The sequence below is a fragment of the Geotrypetes seraphini genome, chromosome 4 (assembly GCF_902459505.1).
Source record: "Geotrypetes seraphini chromosome 4, aGeoSer1.1, whole genome shotgun sequence".
In the NCBI taxonomy this organism is placed as follows: domain Eukaryota; kingdom Metazoa; phylum Chordata; class Amphibia; order Gymnophiona; family Dermophiidae; genus Geotrypetes; species Geotrypetes seraphini.
This window is the reverse complement of record NC_047087.1, coordinates 247,034,158-247,054,098: the sequence shown is the minus strand read 5'-3', so window position 1 is coordinate 247,054,098 and position 19,941 is coordinate 247,034,158. Positions and strand designations below refer to the sequence as shown.

The 19,941-nt window shown below is 45.9% G+C and overlaps 1 protein-coding gene across 4 annotated transcripts in view; it reads right to left on the bottom strand.

The window, feature by feature from the left end:
- The window catches only part of ANK3 (ankyrin 3), a 972,780-nt gene that overhangs the window by 46,540 nt on the left and 906,299 nt on the right, over positions 1–19,941 (bottom strand). For all 4 annotated transcript variants that reach the window (XM_033941649.1, XM_033941646.1, XM_033941647.1 and 1 more), the window contains one exon: positions 19,515–19,863. In XM_033941649.1, the coding sequence (XP_033797540.1) occupies positions 19,515–19,863 (349 nt within the window). The remainder of the gene's footprint in view (positions 1–19,514; positions 19,864–19,941) is intronic.

Here is a 19,941-nt window from a genome sequence, read left to right as displayed (position 1 = left end):
TCGCCCCCGCACATTTCGCCCCTGCCTTTGAGGGGAAAAAGAAATCCGTCTCGGAGCGCTCATCACCCCCCCCCCCTCCCGCGCAAATCCTTACCTCACGGGCCCTCAGTCCAGCTGCTGGTGTGCGCGAGCAAAGCCAAGGGGGGGAGGGAGTCGAAGTCTGGCCCCGCCCCCGGGCTTTCCCCTTTTTCGTCCGCTTTATATTTGAATGTTTCCATCATTAAACACCCTCTTTTTCTTTCATCTGGCAAGTACATCTTGAATTCCTTAAGCTTCTTTGTGCATATTGCAAGCTGAATACTATTCCAGGCTCCTCTGAGCCGTTTCTGTCCTCTCCATTTCCTTATAAAGGTGTGAATTTCAGAACTGAACACAGTGCTCACCGATGACGTGCTCAAGAACAATATTTCCTTCTTTATCCTGCTGATAACTTTTTCTGCTGCTGTTATACACTAATTGGAAACCGTCGGTTCATTTCCTAAGTTTCTTTCTTGTTTGGCAGTTACCAGAGTTTGTGCCAACCAACTAACAGTTTTACAGAGCAGCTAATTCATTTTTCCAAACCCTTGACCATATGTCCAGGTTTTTTCTAATACTTTTTTTCCCCCACCAATGAGTTTCCGCAATGAAAGTGAAATGCTCATCACCCCCCCCCCCTCCCGCGCAAATCCTTACCTCACGGGCCCTCAGTCCAGCTGCTGGTGTGCGCGAGCAAAGCCAAGGGGGGGAGGGAGTCGAAGTCTGGCCCCGCCCCCGGGCTTTCCCCTTTTTCGTCCGCGATCCGCTAGGACATGAAGGGGGATCGGGGCTTGGGCCAGAGCGAGACAGCGTCCCGCGAGCGTACGCCGCGCGCCTCCGACGAGCCGCAGGTCCGCCGAAAGGGAACATGAGCTTAGTTGCTGCCGTCTCACCTGTTTCACTGCCTGGGCCCCTCCGCGATCCCCGGTGGGGTGGGGGCTTTCTTGTGTGCTTTGCCGGGGCTGAGGGGGGGGACGGAAATGGTGATCGTGTGCTCCCTGTCCTGAAGGCGGCGGCGGCGGCTGCTGCTCCGCCTGCGAGTGCCCGCTTGGCAGCCTGCCATGGACGGCGGTGCTGCCGCCGGGGCGGGCTCCAGAGGGAATCGGTGCCTATGCTGGAGCAGGAAGAGGGGTCTCCGTCCCCAGCCCCGTCTCCCCCGACCCCGCCGCTGTCCCCCTCTCCTGGGTCGAGGAAGCAGCACGGGGTGAAGAGGCATCACCACAAGCACAACCTAGTTTCGGGGGCCAGAGGGAGGGAGTGGGTGTTGTCAGGACTAACATGGCAGAGGAAAGGCCCTGCCAGGGCTGGCCGAAAGCAGCCTGTTTACGGCACTGCCTCTGCTCACAGGCTGCCACTACTGCTTCGGGTAAGTGAGGGTAAGAGGCAGTGGGGAGGGGAGGAGAGAAAGTGACCCATACCAGAAAAGAGGGTGGGAAGGAACAGATGCTGGACCTACAATTGGGGGTGGGGTAGGGGAAAGATAAAGAGAGGAAAAGAATGACTCAGACCAGAAAGGGGAGGTGGGAAGGGAGACAAAGTTAGAGTGAGAGAGAGAGAACGGAGGAACGCTCAGGGGCGAAATGTGCAGTACACATAATCCAACGCTCAGGGGCGAAATGTGCGGGGGCGAAATGTGCGGGGGCGAAATGTGTGGGGGCGAAACATCCGGGGGGGCGAAATGTGCGGGGGCGAAATGTGTGGGGGTGAAACATCCGGGGGGCAAAATGTGCGGGGGCGAAATGTGAGGGGCGAATTGCTGGGGGCGAAATGTGGGGGGCGAACCTTCCGGATCCCGCAAATGTTACACCGATCTTCAAGAAAGGTTCGAGTGGAGATCCCGGGAAATTACAGACCGGTGAGTCTGACCTCGGTACCGAGAAAGATGGTAGAGGCGCTGAAAAAGAACCGCATCATTGATCACCTTGACAAACACAATCTGATGAGGACCAGCCAGCATGGCTTCAGCAAAGGAAGATCTTGTTTGACGAACTTGCTGCACTTCTTCAAGGGAATAAACAGGCAGTTAGACAAGGGTGACCCGGTCGACATCGTATATCTGGATTTTCAGAAGGCGTTCGACAAGGTTCCACATGAACGACTACTTCGAAAAATTGTGAGTCATGGAATCAAGGGTGAAATACCCACATGGATTAAAAACTGGCTTGCGGACAGGAAACAGAGAGTGGGTCAATGGACAATACTCCGACTGGAAAAGCGTCACGAGTGGAGTGCCGCGGGATTCGGTGCTTGGACCCGTGCTCTTCAACATATTTATAAACAACCTTGAAATTGGTAAGATGAGTGTACACTGGTCGCTGTACATGAAGGACACAGTACTATTCAAAAGCGTCCAGAGAAACTAAATTAAACCTTAGGTTTGTATACCGCACCATCTCCACAAGCGTAGAGCTCGGCACGGTTTACAGGGTTAGGTTGAAAAGGAGCTACAATGAAGGGTTATAGGAAAGGAGCTAGGAAGATAAAGAGGGACAGGGTACCAAAGAGCGGGAGGTGTTAGATTTTTGAAAAGAGCCAAGTTTTCAGGTGTTTGCGGAAGGATTGGAGGGAGCTTGAAATTCTGAGCGGGGATGTGAGATTGTTCCAGAGTTCTGTGGTTCTAAAGGGGAGGGATGTTCCTAGTTTTCCTACGCGGGATATACCTTTTGCAGAGGGGAATGATAGTTTCAGTTTTTGGGAGGATCTAGTGGAATTAGGATTAGAGGAGTTCCAGAAGAGTGGGATAACGGGAGGGAGGATGCCATGTAGGATCTTGAAAGCTAAACAGGCACATTTAAAGAGGACTCTGGAGTGAACTGGGAGCCAGTGAAGTTTGGACAGGAGTGGGGAGATGTGGTCGAACTTGCCTTTAGTGAAAATAAGCTTGGCCGCGGCGTTCTGGATTAGCTGAAGTCTATGGAGTTTTTTTTAGTTAGGCTTAAATAGATGGAGTTGCAATAATCCAGTCTAGAGAGGATGGTGGATTGAACAAGGACAACAAAGTGAGAATGATGAAAGTACGATCTCACTTTCCTCAGCATATGAAGACTAAAGAAGCATTTTTTTACCAAGAAGTTGAGGTGGTCATTGAAGGAGAGAGAGGAGTCTATGATGATGCTAAGGACTGTGCTTGAAAACTCAAGCTGAAGAGTGGAGCCGGAAGATAATGGGATGGAGGTGGGTAAATGACCTAATATTGGGCCGAGCCAGAGTAGTTTTGGACTCGTTCAATTTCATTTGTACAGAATGTGCCCAGGATTGAAGGTTCATTATACATGCGGATATGTTCTCAGCGAGGTTAGTGAGGTTCGAGTTGGTCTCAAGGAAGATGAGGATATCATCAGCATAGGTGTAGAGAGTTTCCAGGGGGGATAGATGAAGGAGTTTCAAAGAGGACATGTAAATATTGAAAAGGATAGGAGAGAGGGGTGAGTCTTGCGGGACTCCACATATCGGCTTCCAGGGAGGGGATGAAGAACCGTTTATGTTAATGGTGTAGGAGCGTAAGCATAGGAATTTCGAGAACCAGTCTAGGACTGTGGAACTTATGCCTATTTCAGAGAGTTGGAAGATTAGGATATCATGATGGACGACGTCCAAAGCTGCGGAGAGGTCAAATTGTAGAAGTACAGCGAATTTGTTGTGAGAATGAAGTTGTTGTACCTTAGAGATTAGTGAGGCTAATAGGGATTCGGTGCAGAAGTTGGGTCTGAAGCCGAATTGGTGGTTAGGAGAATAGAGAATCTTTCTAGGTAGGATGAGAGTTGAGTGGATATGATGGATTCTAACATCTTGGTTAGGAGAGGGATATTTGCTATTGGACGGTAATTGGAGGGAATAGAGGGGTCGAGGTCGATCTTTTTCAGTAGAGGGGTTAGTGCAATATGTCCCATTTCGGAGGAGAAAAGGCCCGATGTTAGAGCATCATTTATAAGTTTGGTGAGGGAAGTGATGGCCTGTGTTGAGATATTCTTGAATAGGTAGGAGGGGAAAGGATCCAAGTTTTTAGCTTGAGGCAGAGTTTGGAGACTTGCAATTCGGAAACAAGCTCAAAAACGGTCCAGGATCTGTCGGCTGGAATGGGATTGGAGACAGGTAGGGAAGGGTTGAGGTCAGTAGAGATTAGGGAGTTGTAGGAGACTGTAGGTGGGAAGGAGCATCTTAGGGTGGTAACCTTTTCATTGAAGAATTTTGCAAGGGTTGATAGAGACGAGGGGAGCAAGGATGGGTCCTTTTTTGTAGTTAAGGAGCGCCAAATGTTAAACAACGCACTGATCTGGTTGTTAGATCTGGAGATTTTATCTCTGAAGAAATTCTTCCTGGCTTTTTTTAGTAATGAATTGTAAAGTTTAATATTGACCCTCCAGGTCTGTCTATCTGAGGGGGATTTAGATTTTTTCCATTTGCGCTCCAAAGTGCGACTAAAATGGTTAAGGGTCTGGAGGAGTTGCTGTACAGCGAGAGATTAGAGAAACTGGGCCTCTTCTCCCTTGAAAAGAGGAGACTGAGAGGAGACATGATTGAAACATAAGAACATAAGAAATGCCTCTGCTGGGTCAGACCCTAGGTCCATCGTGCTCAGCAGTCCGTTCACGCGGTGGCCCAGCAGGTCCAGGACCTGTGCAGTAATCTATCTATACCCCTCTATCCTCTTTTCCAGTAGGAATTTGTCTAATCCTTTCTTGAACCCCAGTACCGTACTCTGCCCAATCACGTCCTCTGGAAGCGCATTCCAGGTGTCCACCACACGTTGGGTAAAAAAGAACTTCCTAGTATTTGTTTTGAATCTGTCTCCTATCAACTTTTCCGAGTGCCCTCTTGTTCTTTTATTATTCGAAAGTTTGAAGAATCTGTCCCTCTCTACTCTCTCTATGCCCTTCATGATCTTATAAGTCTCTATCATATCCCCTCTAAGTCTCCTCTTCTCCAGGGAAAAGAGACCCAGCTTCTCCAATCTCTCAGCATATGACAGGTTTTCTATCCCTTTTATCAGACGCGTCGCTCTCCTCTGAACCCTCTCGACTTCTTAAGGTACGGCGACCAATATTGGACGCAGTACTCCAAATGCGGGCGCACCATTGCCCGATACAACGGCAAGATAACCTCTTTCGTTCTGGCTGTAATACCCTTTTTGATTATACCAAGCATTCTATTCGCTCTCTTAGCGGCCGCTGCACACTGTGCCGTCGGCTTCATTGTCATGTCCACCAATACCCCAAGTCCCTTTCCTGGGTACTCTTATTCAATAATATCCCTCCCATTGTATAGTTGTACCTTGAGTTTCTGCTCCCCACATGTAATACCTTACATTTCTCAACGTTGAACTTCATCTGCCATCTCGTCGCCCAATCTTCTAGTTTGTTCAAGTCCCTTTGCAATTCTTCACATTCCTCTGTAGTCCGAGCTCCATTAAATAGTTTAGTGTCGTCCGCAAATTTTATTATCTCGCACTTCGTCCCTGTTTCTAGATCATTTATGAAGATATTAAATAGTAGCGGCCCGAGCACCGAGCCCTGCGGGACACCACTCGTGACCCTCCTCCAGTCGGAGTAGTGGCCCTTCACTCCTACCCTTTGTTTTCTACCCTCCAACCAGTTTCTGATCCATCTATGTACGTCTCCTTCCACCCCATGGTTCTTTAGTTTCCGGAGTAGGCGTTCATGGGGCACCTTATCAAAGGCTTTTTGGAAATCTAGATATATGATGTCAATGGGGTCTCCTTTGTCCATCTGTTTGTTAATCCCTTCAAAGAAGTGCAATAAGTTTGTTTGGCACGATCGTCCCTTGCAGAAACCATGCTGGCTGGCTATCAGAAGTTCGTGCTTTTCAAAATGTTGATCAATGCTTTCTTTTATCAGTGCTTCTGCCATTTTCCCAGGAACTGAAGTCAGGCTTACTGGCCTGTAGTTTCCCGGATCACCTCTTGATCCCTTTGTAAAGATGGGCGTAACGTTGGCTATCTTCCAATCCTCCGGGATCTCGCCTGTTTTCAGGGATAAGTTGCAAATTTGCTGCAGTAGTTCCGCTATCTCCTCCTTTAATTCCTTCAGAACCCTTGGATGTATGCCCTCCAGACCCGGGGATTTGTCAGTTTTTAGTTTTTCTATCTGCCTGCGAACGTCCTCAATGCTCACTTCTATGAATGTTAATTTTTCTGCTTGACTTCCGTTGAAGAATTGCTCAGGTTCCGGCATGTTGGACGTGTTTTCATTAGTAAATACAGACGAGAAGAACATGTTAAGCCTTTCTGCCACTACCTTCTCCTCCTTCACCACTCCCTTCCTGTCTCCGTCATCTAGCGGTCCCACTTCCTCTCTAGCTGGCTGCTTCCCTTTAACATATCTGAAGAACGGTTTGAAATTTTTTGCTTCCCTGGCTAGCCTTTCTTCATACTCTCTTTTAGCTTTCCGAACCTCACGGTGACATTCTTTTTGATACTTCTTGTGCTCTTTCCAGTTCCCCTCAGATTTGTCCTTTTTCCATTTCTTGAATGAATTTTTCTTATTGCCTATCGCTTCCTTCACTGTTTTGGTTATCCACGCCGGGTCTTTTGTTCGATTCAAGATAATGATGCAAAGAGGCAGGCAGAACTCCAGGCTGTGAATGCATGGTTGAGGAGATGGTGCCAGGAGGAGGGCTTCCACTTTGTGAGGAACTGGACGTCCTTCTGGGGAAAGAGCAAGCTCTACCGGCGGGACGGCCTGCACCTGAGCACAGCGGGAACTAGACTACTGGCAGCCAATGTGAGGAAGGAGATCGAGAGGGCTTTAAACTGAGGAGAGGGGGAAAGCCGACAGCTGATCTGATGTTGACGCTTCGGACAACAGTATCCAGAACAGATGCTGAACGGGCTGACTGCAAGGAGGAAGTAGAGAGACCGGTGGATCTTATGATCAGACAGCGAGGGAAACATCAGGTAAAGGGAGCTTGCTGGGAGGAGACTAAGGGACATGGAGACACAGGGGGACTGGGTGGCACAAGGGCGAAAGCTGAGGGCAATATAGGGGTGCCACAAGGCAAGGGGGATCAAACGGAGGCTCAAGGGATGATAGCCCAGGAGGGAGCCGGTAGGGCTAGAAAACCCGGAGGAAAAGCGGGGGAGTGGGGTGGCGGGAATGTGGGGAAACCGAAAGCTACGAGGGTAAAGGCTGAGGGCAAAGCAGAAGCACAGGGAACAGGAGAACTGCCCGAAATTCAAGGAGAGGCGGCCCAGGTAAATATGGAGGTGGAGGAAAAACGACGGGACCTGCGGTGCTTATACGCAAATGCAAGAAGCCTCATGGCCAAGATGGGTGAACTAGAGGTCGTGGCCAAGGGGGAGGACCTGGATATAATTGGAATTACAGAAACATGGTGGACAGAGGAGAATCAATGGGATGTGGCGATGCCGGGGTACAAGCTCTACAGGAGGGACAGGACCCACAAGAAGGGGGGAGGCATAGCACTATATATAAAGGACTCTATCTACTCGGTCGGGATGGATATGCCAAAGAAGGCAGAGGGGCTGGAATCACTATGGGTCAAATTGCCGGGAAACAAGGGTGCAGGCATAAAACTGGGGCTGTACTATCGCCCACCTGGTACGCCGGAAGGAGTCGGACACGATTTGGAAGCTGAACTGAGACAAGAATGCAGGACTGGAAGTGTAACAGTGATGGGGGACTTCAACTACCCGGGGATTGACTGGAGTACGGGTCACTCCAACTGCACTAGGGAAACAGGATTTGTAGAAGCTGTGAGGGACTGCTTCATGGAGCAACTAGTCAGGGAACCGATGCGAGGGAGTGCTACTCTTGACCTCATCCTAAACGGATTAGGGAGGCCTGCAAGAGGGGTAGAAGTGGGAGGACCACTAGGCAACAGTGACCACAACGCGATCAGATTCACATTAAAAAGGGGGACACCCACAGTAAGGAGGACCGCAACAACTGCGTTCAACTTCAGGAAAGGGAACTATGTTGCTATGAGAGAAATGGTGGGGAGGAAGCTCAGAAACATCCTTAGGATGGAGGCTGTAGGAAGCGCCTGGACCCTATTCAGGGACACCCTGCAGGAAGCACAAAGAATGTACGTCCCCAGTTTCAGGAAAGGCGGCAAGAACAAGCGGTCAAAGGACCTGGTTTGGATCTCAACAGAAGTAAAGAGGGCAATAAATGACAAAAAAGTATCCTTCCAGAGATGGAAAAAGGACCCAACGGAGGAAAATCACCAGGCGCACAGGAAATGCCAAAAGGAATGCCACTGAGAGGTTAGAAAAGCAAAAGGGAAATACGATGAGGGGCTGGCCAGGGAGGCGAAAAACTTCAAGGCATTATTTAGTTACGAAAAGGGGAAGCAACCAGCGAGAGAGGAGGTGGGGCCGTTGGACGATGGGGATAGGAAGGGAGTGATTAAGGAGGATAAAGAGGTAGCTGAGAGGTTGAACACGTTCTTCTCGTCGGTTTTCACGAGAGAAGACACATCTAATATACCGGACTCAGAGGAGCTCATGAGTGGGGAACAGGCTGAAAAATTGGAACACATAGAGGTAAGTAAGGAGGATATCCTCAAACAGATAGACAGGTTAAAATGCGGCAAATCGTCGGGCCCGGACGGGATCCACCCAAGGGTTCTGAAAGAACTAAGACAAGAAATAGCGGGCACAATCCAACATGTTTGCAATCTATCCTTGAAAACTGGAGAGGTACCAGAGGACTGGAAATTGGCGAATGTCACACCTATCTTCAAAAAGGGATCGAGGGGTGACCCCGAGAACTACAGGCCAGTGAGCCTGACTTCAATTAGAGGGAAGATGGTGGAAGCTATGATCAAGGACGGTATTTGCGAGCACATCGAGAGATATGGCCTACTGAGAACAAGCCAGCATGGATTCTGTAAGGGAAGGTCATGCTTAACGAACCTTCTGTACTTCTTTGAGGGAATAAGCAGTTGGGTGGACAATGGGGAACCTATAGACATCATTTACCTCGATTTTCAAAAGGCTTTCGACAAGGTACCACATGAAAGGCTGCTTAGGTAGCTGTGGAACCACGGGGTGGGAGGGGATCGAGCACTGGTTGTCGGGTAGACTGCAGAGGGTCGGAGTAAAGGGACAATATTCTGACTGGCGGGGAGTCACGAGCGGTGTGCCACAGGGATCGGTGCTGGGGCCGTTACTCTTCAACATATTTATCAATGACCTGGAAAAGGAGGCAAAGTGCGAAGTTATAAAATTTGCAGATGATACCAAACTGTGCGGCAGAGTTAGGTCCAGGGAGGAGTGTGAGGACCTGCAAAGGGACCTGGGCAAGCTGGAAGACTGGGCAAACAAATGGCAAATGCGCTTTAACGTGGAAAAATGCAAGGTCATGCATATAGGGAAAAAGAACCCGTTGTTCAACTACAAATTGGGGGGGGCATTGTTGGGAGACAGCAGTCTTGAGAGAGACTTGGGTGTGCTGGTGGATGCATCACTGAAGCCATCTGCACAGTGCGCAGCAGCCTCGAAAAAAGCCAACAGGATGCTGGGCATCATAAAGAGGGGCATAACAACCAGGACGCGGGAAGTCATCATGCCATTGTATCGAGCGATGGTGCGTCCACATCTGGAATACTGCGTTCAATATTGGTCGCCATACCTCAAGAAGGACATGGCGGTACTTGAGAGAGTCCAAAGGAGAGCAACGAAACTGGTAAGAGGGCTGGAACATTGCCCATACGCCGAGAGGTTGGATAGGCTGGGGCTCTTCTCTCTGGAAAAAAGGAGGCTCAGGGGAGATATGATAGAGACCTTCAAGATCATGAGGGGCATAGAGAGGGTGGATAGGGACAGATTCTTCAGGCTGAAGGGGTCGACAGGTACGAGGGGGCATTCGGAGAAACTGAAGGGAGATAGGTTCAAAACAAATGCAAGGAAGTTTTTTTTCACACAAAGGGTCGTGGACACTTGGAATGCGCTACCGGAGGAAGTGATCAGGCAGAGTACGGTACAAGGATTCAAACAGGGATTGGACAGATTCCTGAGGGATAAAGGGATCGTGGGATACTGAGAGAGGTGCTGGGATGTAACACAGGTATAGAAAGTTAACCAGGTAATAAGTATAGAAACCCAACCAGGTCGTGCATGTGCAAGACCAGAGGGTTAGGACTTCGATGGGAAGATAAGAACATAAGAACATAAGAAATGCCTTCTCCGGATCAGACCTAGGTCCATCTAGTCCGGCGATCCGCACACGCGGAGGCCCATTTAGGTACTCCTTTATGGAGACCCGGTTTTCCCATATCCCTCAATATGATTAGCAAGAAGGTATGAATCCAACTTGCGTTTGAAACCCAGAACAGTAGTCTCCATCACAACCTCTTCCGGGAGAGCATTCCAAGTGCCCACCACTCGTTGTACGAAACAGATAGGACTCAATGGGAAACCAAGGTGGCAAGGGGGCCCCTTCGAATGATTCAGACGGGAACGGACTGCTGGGCAGGATGGACCTATGGTCTGACCCGGCGGAGGCATTGCTTATGTTCTTATGTTCTTAGTAGATAAAGACAGGTTGTTCACCTTCTCCAAGGTAGAGAGAATGAGAGGGCACTCTCTAAAATTAAAAGGGAATAGATTCCGTTCAAATGTAAGGAAGTTCTTCTTCACCCAGAGAGTGGTAGAAAACTGGAACGCTCTTCTGGAGGCTGTTATAGGGGAAAACACCCTCCAGGGATTCAAGACAGAGTTAGACAAGTTCCTGCTGAACCAGAACGTACGCAGGTAGGGCTAGTCTCAGTTAGGGCACTGGTCTTTGACTTAAGGGCCGCTGCATGAGTGTACTGCTGGGCACGGTGGACCACTGGTTTGACCCAGCAGCGGCAATTCTTATGTTCTTATGACTCAAAGTTTATTAATATACAAATCTTTTCCAGAGACAGGGAAGTGATAGAACTAGAGGACATGAATTGAGGTTGCAGGGTGATAGACTTAGGAGCAGTGGTGTAGCGAGGGTGAGAGGCGCCCGTGGTGGTGGTGCCCCTCTCTGTCCTCATTTCTGCCCCCCCCACTCCTTCCCCAATCTCATCTACCATGCGTGTCCCCCCTTCCCTTGTACCTCTAGTTCTATGCATGAGATCTATGTGCATGCACTGCTTTCAATACATATTCATTGGGGAAATCCTGAAACCCGACTGGATTAAGGCCCTCAAAGAGGGACTTTGAGATCCCTGCTCTAGTTGAAGTTGTTGCTCGTGGCGGTCAACAATTTGCTCCTCATGACCCATTGGCTCTCCCAACAACTTCAACTAGAGGTATGGGGGAAGGCAGGGCACAAATGGAGGGGAGGAATGGGAAGAGGCGAGGGGGTGGCAAGTAGAAGGGGTGCTGGTGCCACCAACATGGTGCCCAGGGTGGCCCGCCCCGCCCCCTCCCCCTCACTATGCCACTGCTTAGGAGTAACATTAAGAAATACTGTTTCACAGAGATGGTGGATTCCTGGAATACTCTACCAATATAAGTGCTGGAGACAAAAACAGTGAAGGAATTAAAAAAAAATGGATGGGATAGACCTAGAGGATTCCTAAATAGAAAAGAGGATGGTAGCACAACAAAGCTTAAATGACCTTATGGATGCCGGTGATGGGCAGTATTGGTCCTTATATGGCAACTCCAGTACCAGACAGATTTATAGGGTTTATGTCCTAAAAATGGCAAAGATAGTCCAGGATCAAGTATGTGTGTTTTATACCATATTCATATTGTATGCTATGAGAGTAGGTGCTGATGTCAGTGGGGGAGGGAAAGACATCAAAGTTGAATTTAGCAGGTAGATTGTTGTTAGCAATATTCTTTGATTATTGATTTACAATGATCATAACTGATAATGAATGCAACTGATGGGCTGGATGGGCCTTTACTAGGAAACATATGAAACCAAAAGTATGCATTTTGGGGGAAATTGTATAAAAGGCACCTAAAGTTAGGCACCTAATTTAATTAGTAAATTGACCTCAATTATGAGCTGTAAATCTTTAAAAATTAATTGGGTGACAGGTGCCTATCTTCTTAGATGCAATTCTTCAAAAGATGCCACCTATCATATGGCACCTAGTGGTGCCTAACTCTAAAGTAGGTGTGTTTAGGGATGATGAAGGAATTAAGTGTCACTAGGCGCGATTCTCTAAAAGTCTTAGGCACATATAATGTAGGCCTTTAAAACCCTCCAAACTACAAAATCATTCCATTATCAAGAAATTTTAGAAGAGGAGGAGGCCTAGCAATAATCCTCCGTGACCACTTCCAGTTCCAAATCCTCGATTCTAAACTGACCAACGCTCTGGAAATCCTCTCCTGCAAAATCTCCAAAGCTGACTGCAAAGACAACCTAACTGTCACCCTATTTTACTCCCCCCCCAGCAAATGGAACCAAGCCAAAGAAGATTTCTATGAATACCTCCTCACAAATTCCGTCGCGGGCACTCACAATCTCCTCGCAGGCGACGTCAATCTACATCTTGAACAGGAAGAGAATTCCAATGTGGCCGATCTCCTCTCCTACCTAACATCCCTAGGCTTCTCTAAACCACCCCCCACAAAAACCCATGACAAAGGCCATCACCTAGATCTGATCTCTTTCCTCCCCAATACCCCTTCAACCCCCAGCATCAGCCTTAAAGAAGAAAACTGGTCCGCCACCCCCTGGTCTGACCACCTCCGTTGCAATTTCAAATTACACTGGCTTAAAAAACAAACCAAAAAACAACCAAGAACCATCCACAAAGAAACAACAAAATGGTCTAGAGGCCAACTTAACCCAGAAGAATTCTGGTCCCACTACAACCCAACATCCATCCCAGACCCTGACCCTAACTTCATCTCAGACTGGAACAATTTCAGCAATAAGACCCTAAATGACATTGCTCCTCTGAAACTTTACAAGAAAAAACACCGCTCCTCTGCCAAATGGTTCGATGCAGACCTACTTACCCTCAAACGTGAAGTACGCAAACTGGAAAGAACCTGGTGCAAAACAGGCACAAACACGGACAGACACTCATGGCGAATTAAAGTTACAGAATACAAAAAAATGATTAGAGAAAAGCGCCACAAGCACTACTCCCAACTTATCAACACTCCATCTCTAAACACTAATAAACTATTCAGAATAGTCAACTCCCTATTCGACACCGCCCCACATAAAAGCCCCCCCACTGATCTACCACCCTCCCCAACAAACCTAGCTGACTACTTCGCCAACAAAATTCTCAACTTGAAAACAACGCTCACAAAAACAACTAGCACTTACCCACATATCCTTCTAGCCTCTCCAGAAAATGATGGCTCACCAGCAGACATGACCTGGTCTCACTTCAATAACCCAGACTGGAACCTGTTTCTCAAGCTTTACTCAAAATACTCCAAATCCAACTGCCTACTAGATAACTGTCCTCCATCCATCATGAAAACTGCCCCCCTCCCCTTCAAAGCAGAACTCTTCAACTGGATCACCCTCTGCATGTCAACTGGCCACTTCCCACGGGATCTTGGACACATCCTCGTATCTCCAATAATCAAAAACCCCAAGGAATCTCCCTCTGTAACCTCCAATTACAGACCCATAGCCAATATCCCTCTCTTCCTAAAAATTATGGAAGGCCTTGTCAACTGCAATCTCACGTCATACCTAGAGAAATTCAACATCCTTCACGACTCCCAGTCTGGATTCCGCTCCAATTACAGTACGGAAACCGTTCTAGCCTCACTAACCAATCACCTCCTCCAACTATTCTCACTGGGAAACAGCGCACTGCTACTCCAGTTCGACCTTAGCAGTGCCTTCGACCTAGTAGACCATGACATTCTGATTAGTTGCCTCGACTCCATAGGCATCTCCGGACAAGTACTAACCTGGCTCACAGGCTTCCTAAAAAATCGAACCTACCAAGTACACAATGATGGAACCTTCTCCCATTCATGGAGCAACCCTTGCGGAGTCCCCCAAGGCTCCCCACTATCCCCATCACTATTCAACATCTACATGGCATCACTGGGACACATGTTATCGAACTGCAACCTGAAATCCTATATTTACGCAGATGACATTACAATCATCTTACCCATCACCTCACTGTCACACGAGACTGAACAATACATCTCAACTGTCCTCACTATGGTTGAAAACTGGACCACACGCTTCAAACTAAAATTAAACCCAGAAAAAACCAAGTTCTTCCTTGCAAGCCCCAACCACAAACTAACGTCCACCACCCTGCAACTTAATGGTTTAACATATCCAATCAACTCTACTATAAAAATCCTCGGAGTCATCTTAGATCGATGCCTCACTTTAGAAGATCACACTAACACCCAAGTCAAAAAATGCTTTTCCACCCTCTGGAAACTCCGCTCCATCAAACATTACTTCGATTTCCCCACCTTCAGGTTGCTGGTCCAATCCCTAATCCTAAACTCCCTGGACTACTGCAACATCATATATCTGGGCTCATACAAGAAAACCATAAAACGACTACGACTTATCCAGAACACCGCCGTCCGCCTCATCTACGGGCTCAAAAAGTCAGACCATATCAGCCCTTTTTACAGAAAACTTCACTGGCTACCGTTCGAAGCAAGGATCATCTTCAAATTCGCCTGCCTCTGCTTCAAAACCCTAACTAGCTCAGCCCCGATATACCTGTCACACCACTTCACCTTCCCAGGCTCTAACTGTACACGCAATGTACACCTGTTTGCCTACCCCTCCCCAAAAGGATGCATCCACAAAAGGTTCTTCGACAAAACCCTCTCTTTCCAAGCTGGCAAATGGAATGCCTGCCTGTCCACTCTCATCTCTCTTGCCCCAACTTATCAATCCTTCAGGAAATCTCTCAAAACATACCTCTTTGACAAATTCCTCTAACCCCCACCCTCCCTACCCAAAATAACACCCCACTTCATCTTCCTCCCTACCCTTCCCTCTCCTTCACCCCGGTTGGCACCCCCCAAGCAACAGTGATTGGTTCACTTTGCATTTGCCACCGGTCTATACCATATAATTGTTAATTAATTCTCTACACCTGCATTGTTTAAATCGCTCTGAACTGTTTCCAATATGCTGTAACTTCGATGTAACTTCGCTGTAAATGTACAGTCTCTTACCCTGTAAACCGCTCTGAACTGCTTGTGGTATTGCGGTATACAAGAATAAAGTTATTATTATTATTACATTACAGATGCCTAAGTTTTATGCTGTGAGTGATTCTGTAATAGACATCTAAGTTTGATTGACAAGATATAGATGCAGTGTCATAGTAAGGGGGGGCGGACCACTCTGGCCGCTGTCATGGTGGGAGCACTGGCACCCCTCCACCCCCACCACCCTATGCCAGGCTCGTGCCCTCTTCCCACCAATACCTCTTTAAATCTTCGCCAGCACGAGCAACTTCACTGGCCAGCTGCTCATAATGGCCTGGCTCCTTTCTGAAATCACTTCTGGGTCGTGGGGCTAGGAAGTGACATCAGAGGGAAAGCCAACGCCAGCATGAGCACAAGCCTTAAGAAACTGCTTGCGTTGGTGAAGATTTAGCAAGGTACAAGGGGAGGGTGCAAGTGTGGCCTGGGGTGGGAAAGGAGCAAGGGGGATGCAGAAGGAGCGTGGGGGGGGCAGAGAGGAGGGTGCAGAGGAGCGCCATCGCCTCCTATCCTCGCAACACTACTGGATAGATGCCTATATTATAGGCACCAATCTTTTTAGATACCATTTACAGAATTTCCCCCCCCCTTTTATTTTTTTTAATTGGTAAGACCTCCACACAGTTGTCGCTTTTGGAACGGGAGACATAGATTACTTACAGAATGTACAATATATTTAAAACTAAAAACTTAAAAGAGGTGAAATAGTACATACATACTTTTTTTTGTTTTCTTACTCCTTATATACTGATCACAGTAGAATATAGTAGCTGACGCTTCTCCATAAGGCAATTGAACCACTAGGCTATCATAATTTAGTAATGTGGTATAAATATTCTCAGAAATAATTTCCAGTTTTGTAATGTACTGTAAATATTAAAATGCTACTACATTAAAGTTGAATAAAGAAAGAGAGTTATTTAGTAAAGATGGCATATTTTCAGTTTTAAATCTACAATGTATGTAGACAGTCGGGGTTCAGTTCGAGAAAGGATGCCTAAATTTTGTGTGCTAAGTATAAATTCTGTATTGGTAATTAAACATGTAATTGATATTATAGAATATTTATGCACCTTTGGTAGAACCCTTGTGCCATGTCTATGGCAAGAATAAATGCACTCACCTAAATGCAACATTTCACACACACGTAACTGGTTGTGTTCTAGAAAGTGCACTAGAATAGTCAGAACACACATGACCTGCCCATGCCCATCTCATATGAATATGAGCCAGTTACACACAATTACATGCACCCTTTTTGGCTTAATTTTATATATAACACTCAAAATTGTGCCCAGAAATACGGGTGTGCACCCAATTTCCATGCACAATTTAACTGAACAACAAGCCAATTAGTACTGATAACTGGGTGCTAATAATCAATTATCAGTGCTAATTAGCATCAATTAAAATTTACATGCATGTTTTTAGGCACTGGGATCCATGCATAAATTTTATGTGAAGATCCAAAAAGGGGGTGCAGCTATGGGAAGGGCCATCAATGGATCAGAGGCATTCCTGGAATTTATGTGCAGTTTTATAGATTAAGGAAGATTTACACGTAATTAGGTGCAAGAATTTGCACCAGATTATAGTTAGTTAGTTAGTTAGCTAGCAGCCATCAACTCGTGTTCGAGTCCTAGCGACTTAATGAATTTCAGATCTAAAAAGAAATGTCACGCACAGATCTAAAATGAAATGTCGCTCAGAGATCTAAAAAGAAATCGATTTTATGCTAGTCTGGTTAGGTCCTCCACCATCATCCCCATGGTTGTTGTCAATGTGTCCAGCCATCTGATTGCAGGTCGCCCTCTTTGTCTGGTTCCTTCAATCTTCCCAAACATGTTGCCCTTTTCCTAATGATTTTTCTCTTCTGACAGTGTGATCAAAATAAGACAGTCATAACTTCGAGTGACATAGCCAGTTTGATCTCTTCCAGAATTGATTTGTTAATTCTTCTGGTGGTCCACGGCACACATAAAATCTTTCTCCGGCACCAAAGCTCAAATGAGTCACTCTTCTTTCTGTCTTGTTTCTGTAGTGTCCATCTTTTGCATCCGTAATTGCCAATGAGAAAATGAGTGCATGGACAAGTCTGATCTTCATTTGGAGTGTTATTTTCTTGCCTTTAACTACTTTGTCAAGAGCCTTCATTGAAGAGTGACCAAATGCTATTCTGCAGAGTATTTCTTCCTTGCTAGTTGCTTCTTTGTTTATGAAAGAGCCCAGGAGATTGAAATCCTTTACAACTTCTATCGCCTTCAAGCTCAAAATCTTCATAATTTCCTGTGTTCATGATCTTCATCTTGTTTATCTTCATCTTGGAGTGTTATTTTCTTGCCTTTGACTACTTTGTCAAGAGCCTTCATTGAAGAGTGACCAAATGCTATTCTGCAGAGTATTTCTTCCTTGCTAGTTGCTTCTTTGTTTATGAAAGAGCCCAGGAGATTGAAATCCTTTACAACTTCTATCGCCTTCAAGCTCAAAATCTTCATAATTTCCCGTGTTCATGATCTTCATCTTGTTTATGTTCAGTTCTAATCCCATGCTTTGACTTTCAATTTTGACTTTTCTCAGTAGATACAGCTTGTCTTCTTTGCTGCTGGTGATAAGCATTGTATCATCTGCATAGAGCAGATTATTTATATTTTGGCCATCAAACTTTTAAACCAATGCTTTCTTGTTCAAAATTTGTTTTTCTGAAGATGGCTTCACCGTAAAGGTTGACTAGGTAAGGTGACAAGATGCATCCTTGCCTGATGCCACGTTTTATTGGAAACCAATCAGTGTTGCCATATTTAGTTCTCCCTGAAGCTTCTTGATTTTCGTATAGGCTCTTTATCAGCTGAGTTCTGTGTCTGGGTGTCTGAGTTTTGTGCTAGAGTTCTCCATAGTTTATTGTGATCCATATAGTCAAAAGTTTTGCTGTAGTCAATGAAGTAAAAGTATAGGGACTTTTGGTATTCTTTGCTCTTCTCCAATATCCATGTAACATTGGCAATAATGTCTCTTGTTCCTCGAGCTTTTCTGAAATCAGCGTGAACTTTGTGTAGTTCTTGCTCAATATATAATTGTAACCTTTGTTGTTTTAGTTTCAGCAATATTTTGCTGATGTGTGAAATTAATACAATCGTTCTGTAGTTGTTACAGTCCTTGGCGTCACCTTTCTTCAGTTTAGGTATGAACAGTGGTCTTCTCCAATTGGTTGGCTGGGTTTTTTCTTTCTGAGCACTGTTTATAGAGTAGCGCAAAATTTTATCAGTACAGAATTTTGGTCTTTATAGAATAAGGTCAGAGCACACATAAGTGCAAATTAGTGCCAATCAGTGCTAGTTAAAATCAATTATTAATAGCCACTGTTAATTAAGTTTCAATTAAGAGCCAATTAAGTAATTAAGTTATGCATATATAGTAAGTGGTGCTTTTCTATAACTACCCCTGCAATTATGTGTACAACTGTGTGTGTAATTATAGAATTAGCAGGCTAGGGTAATTCTATAAAGAAGGGGCCAACAATGTGTAATTTACCAGAATACCAGCACATACATATATATATTTGCACACAGGCATGTACATGTCAATATTCTGACTATGCAAGGTGCATAATTTGTAGGGGTCATACACACGTGCAGAGTATGAGCAGGGCATATAGTTATGCTCATATATTACAGAACACTATAATTTATGTGTGTTATATAGTGACCTAGGCATGGGCATTTACATTAGCTCTATGGATGGGATGTGTTGTTATGCCTAAATTATATGTTCACATTTTATATACTATGCTAGTATTCTAAAAAAGGAAGACGGTGCCTACTTTTCTTTACAGAATAGGCTTCAGATAGATACCTTAAACATATGAGGGGGTGCTGAACAGTTCTCAGCCCAACCAACCAACTCTCTAAATTCTGAGCGTTATTTTGCCATTTTAGCTGAAAAGAGTGTTATCTTATTTTGTTAAGTGCCAATCTGCAGAAACAAAATTCTATATTTGGACATTGTTTCAGATCATTGATTGAACCATATCCATATCATTCTCTTTTTGGTTGGGCTAAAAACTTTTCAAGACCCCCTCGTAGAAAGGAAAAGGGGTTGGAATTTGATATACCGCCTTTCTGTGATTATAAGCAAAGCGGTTTACATATTATATGCAGGTACTTGGGGCAATGGAAAGTTAACTGACTTGCCCAGAGTCACAAGGAGCTGCATAGGGATAGAACCCAGTTCCCCAGGTTTTCAGGCTGCTGCACTAACCATTAGGCTAATCCTTCACTCCATAGGCATCCCTTTATCAAACTGAGACCCAAAAGTACATTCAACAAACATTTTTTTAAATTTCTAAACATTGTACCTTTTGTTCCGACACCATTGCTTCTTCCTGCTCCTGTATGCTTGGCTTTGGCTTGCCATTGTCCCAGCTTGCTTTTTTCACACTGACAGGCACAAAGGTTTTAGGCTCTCCCTTTTCTGATCTGCTTATCTCGTCCAGAGGTTTCCGATAGGCCGTTGAGACTGATGTCTGTTCCTCAGTGTGCCCAGAGAGCTGCAACGCGTTTAGTTTTGCAGCACTGGCTGCAGGGTCCTGAGTTTTGGCTTTTAATTTTGCCTCTGTCTTAGAGTCTATGGGATTCACATTAACTTCAGGTTTCTCAGCATCTCCTTTCAGATATGAGGTAATAGAATCTTTAGACAGGTCATGGCTGTAAAATATGAAGGCAAAACGCATCATATTAAATTAACATTTGTGAAATAATGCTACTTGTCCAAATAGGGTTCTT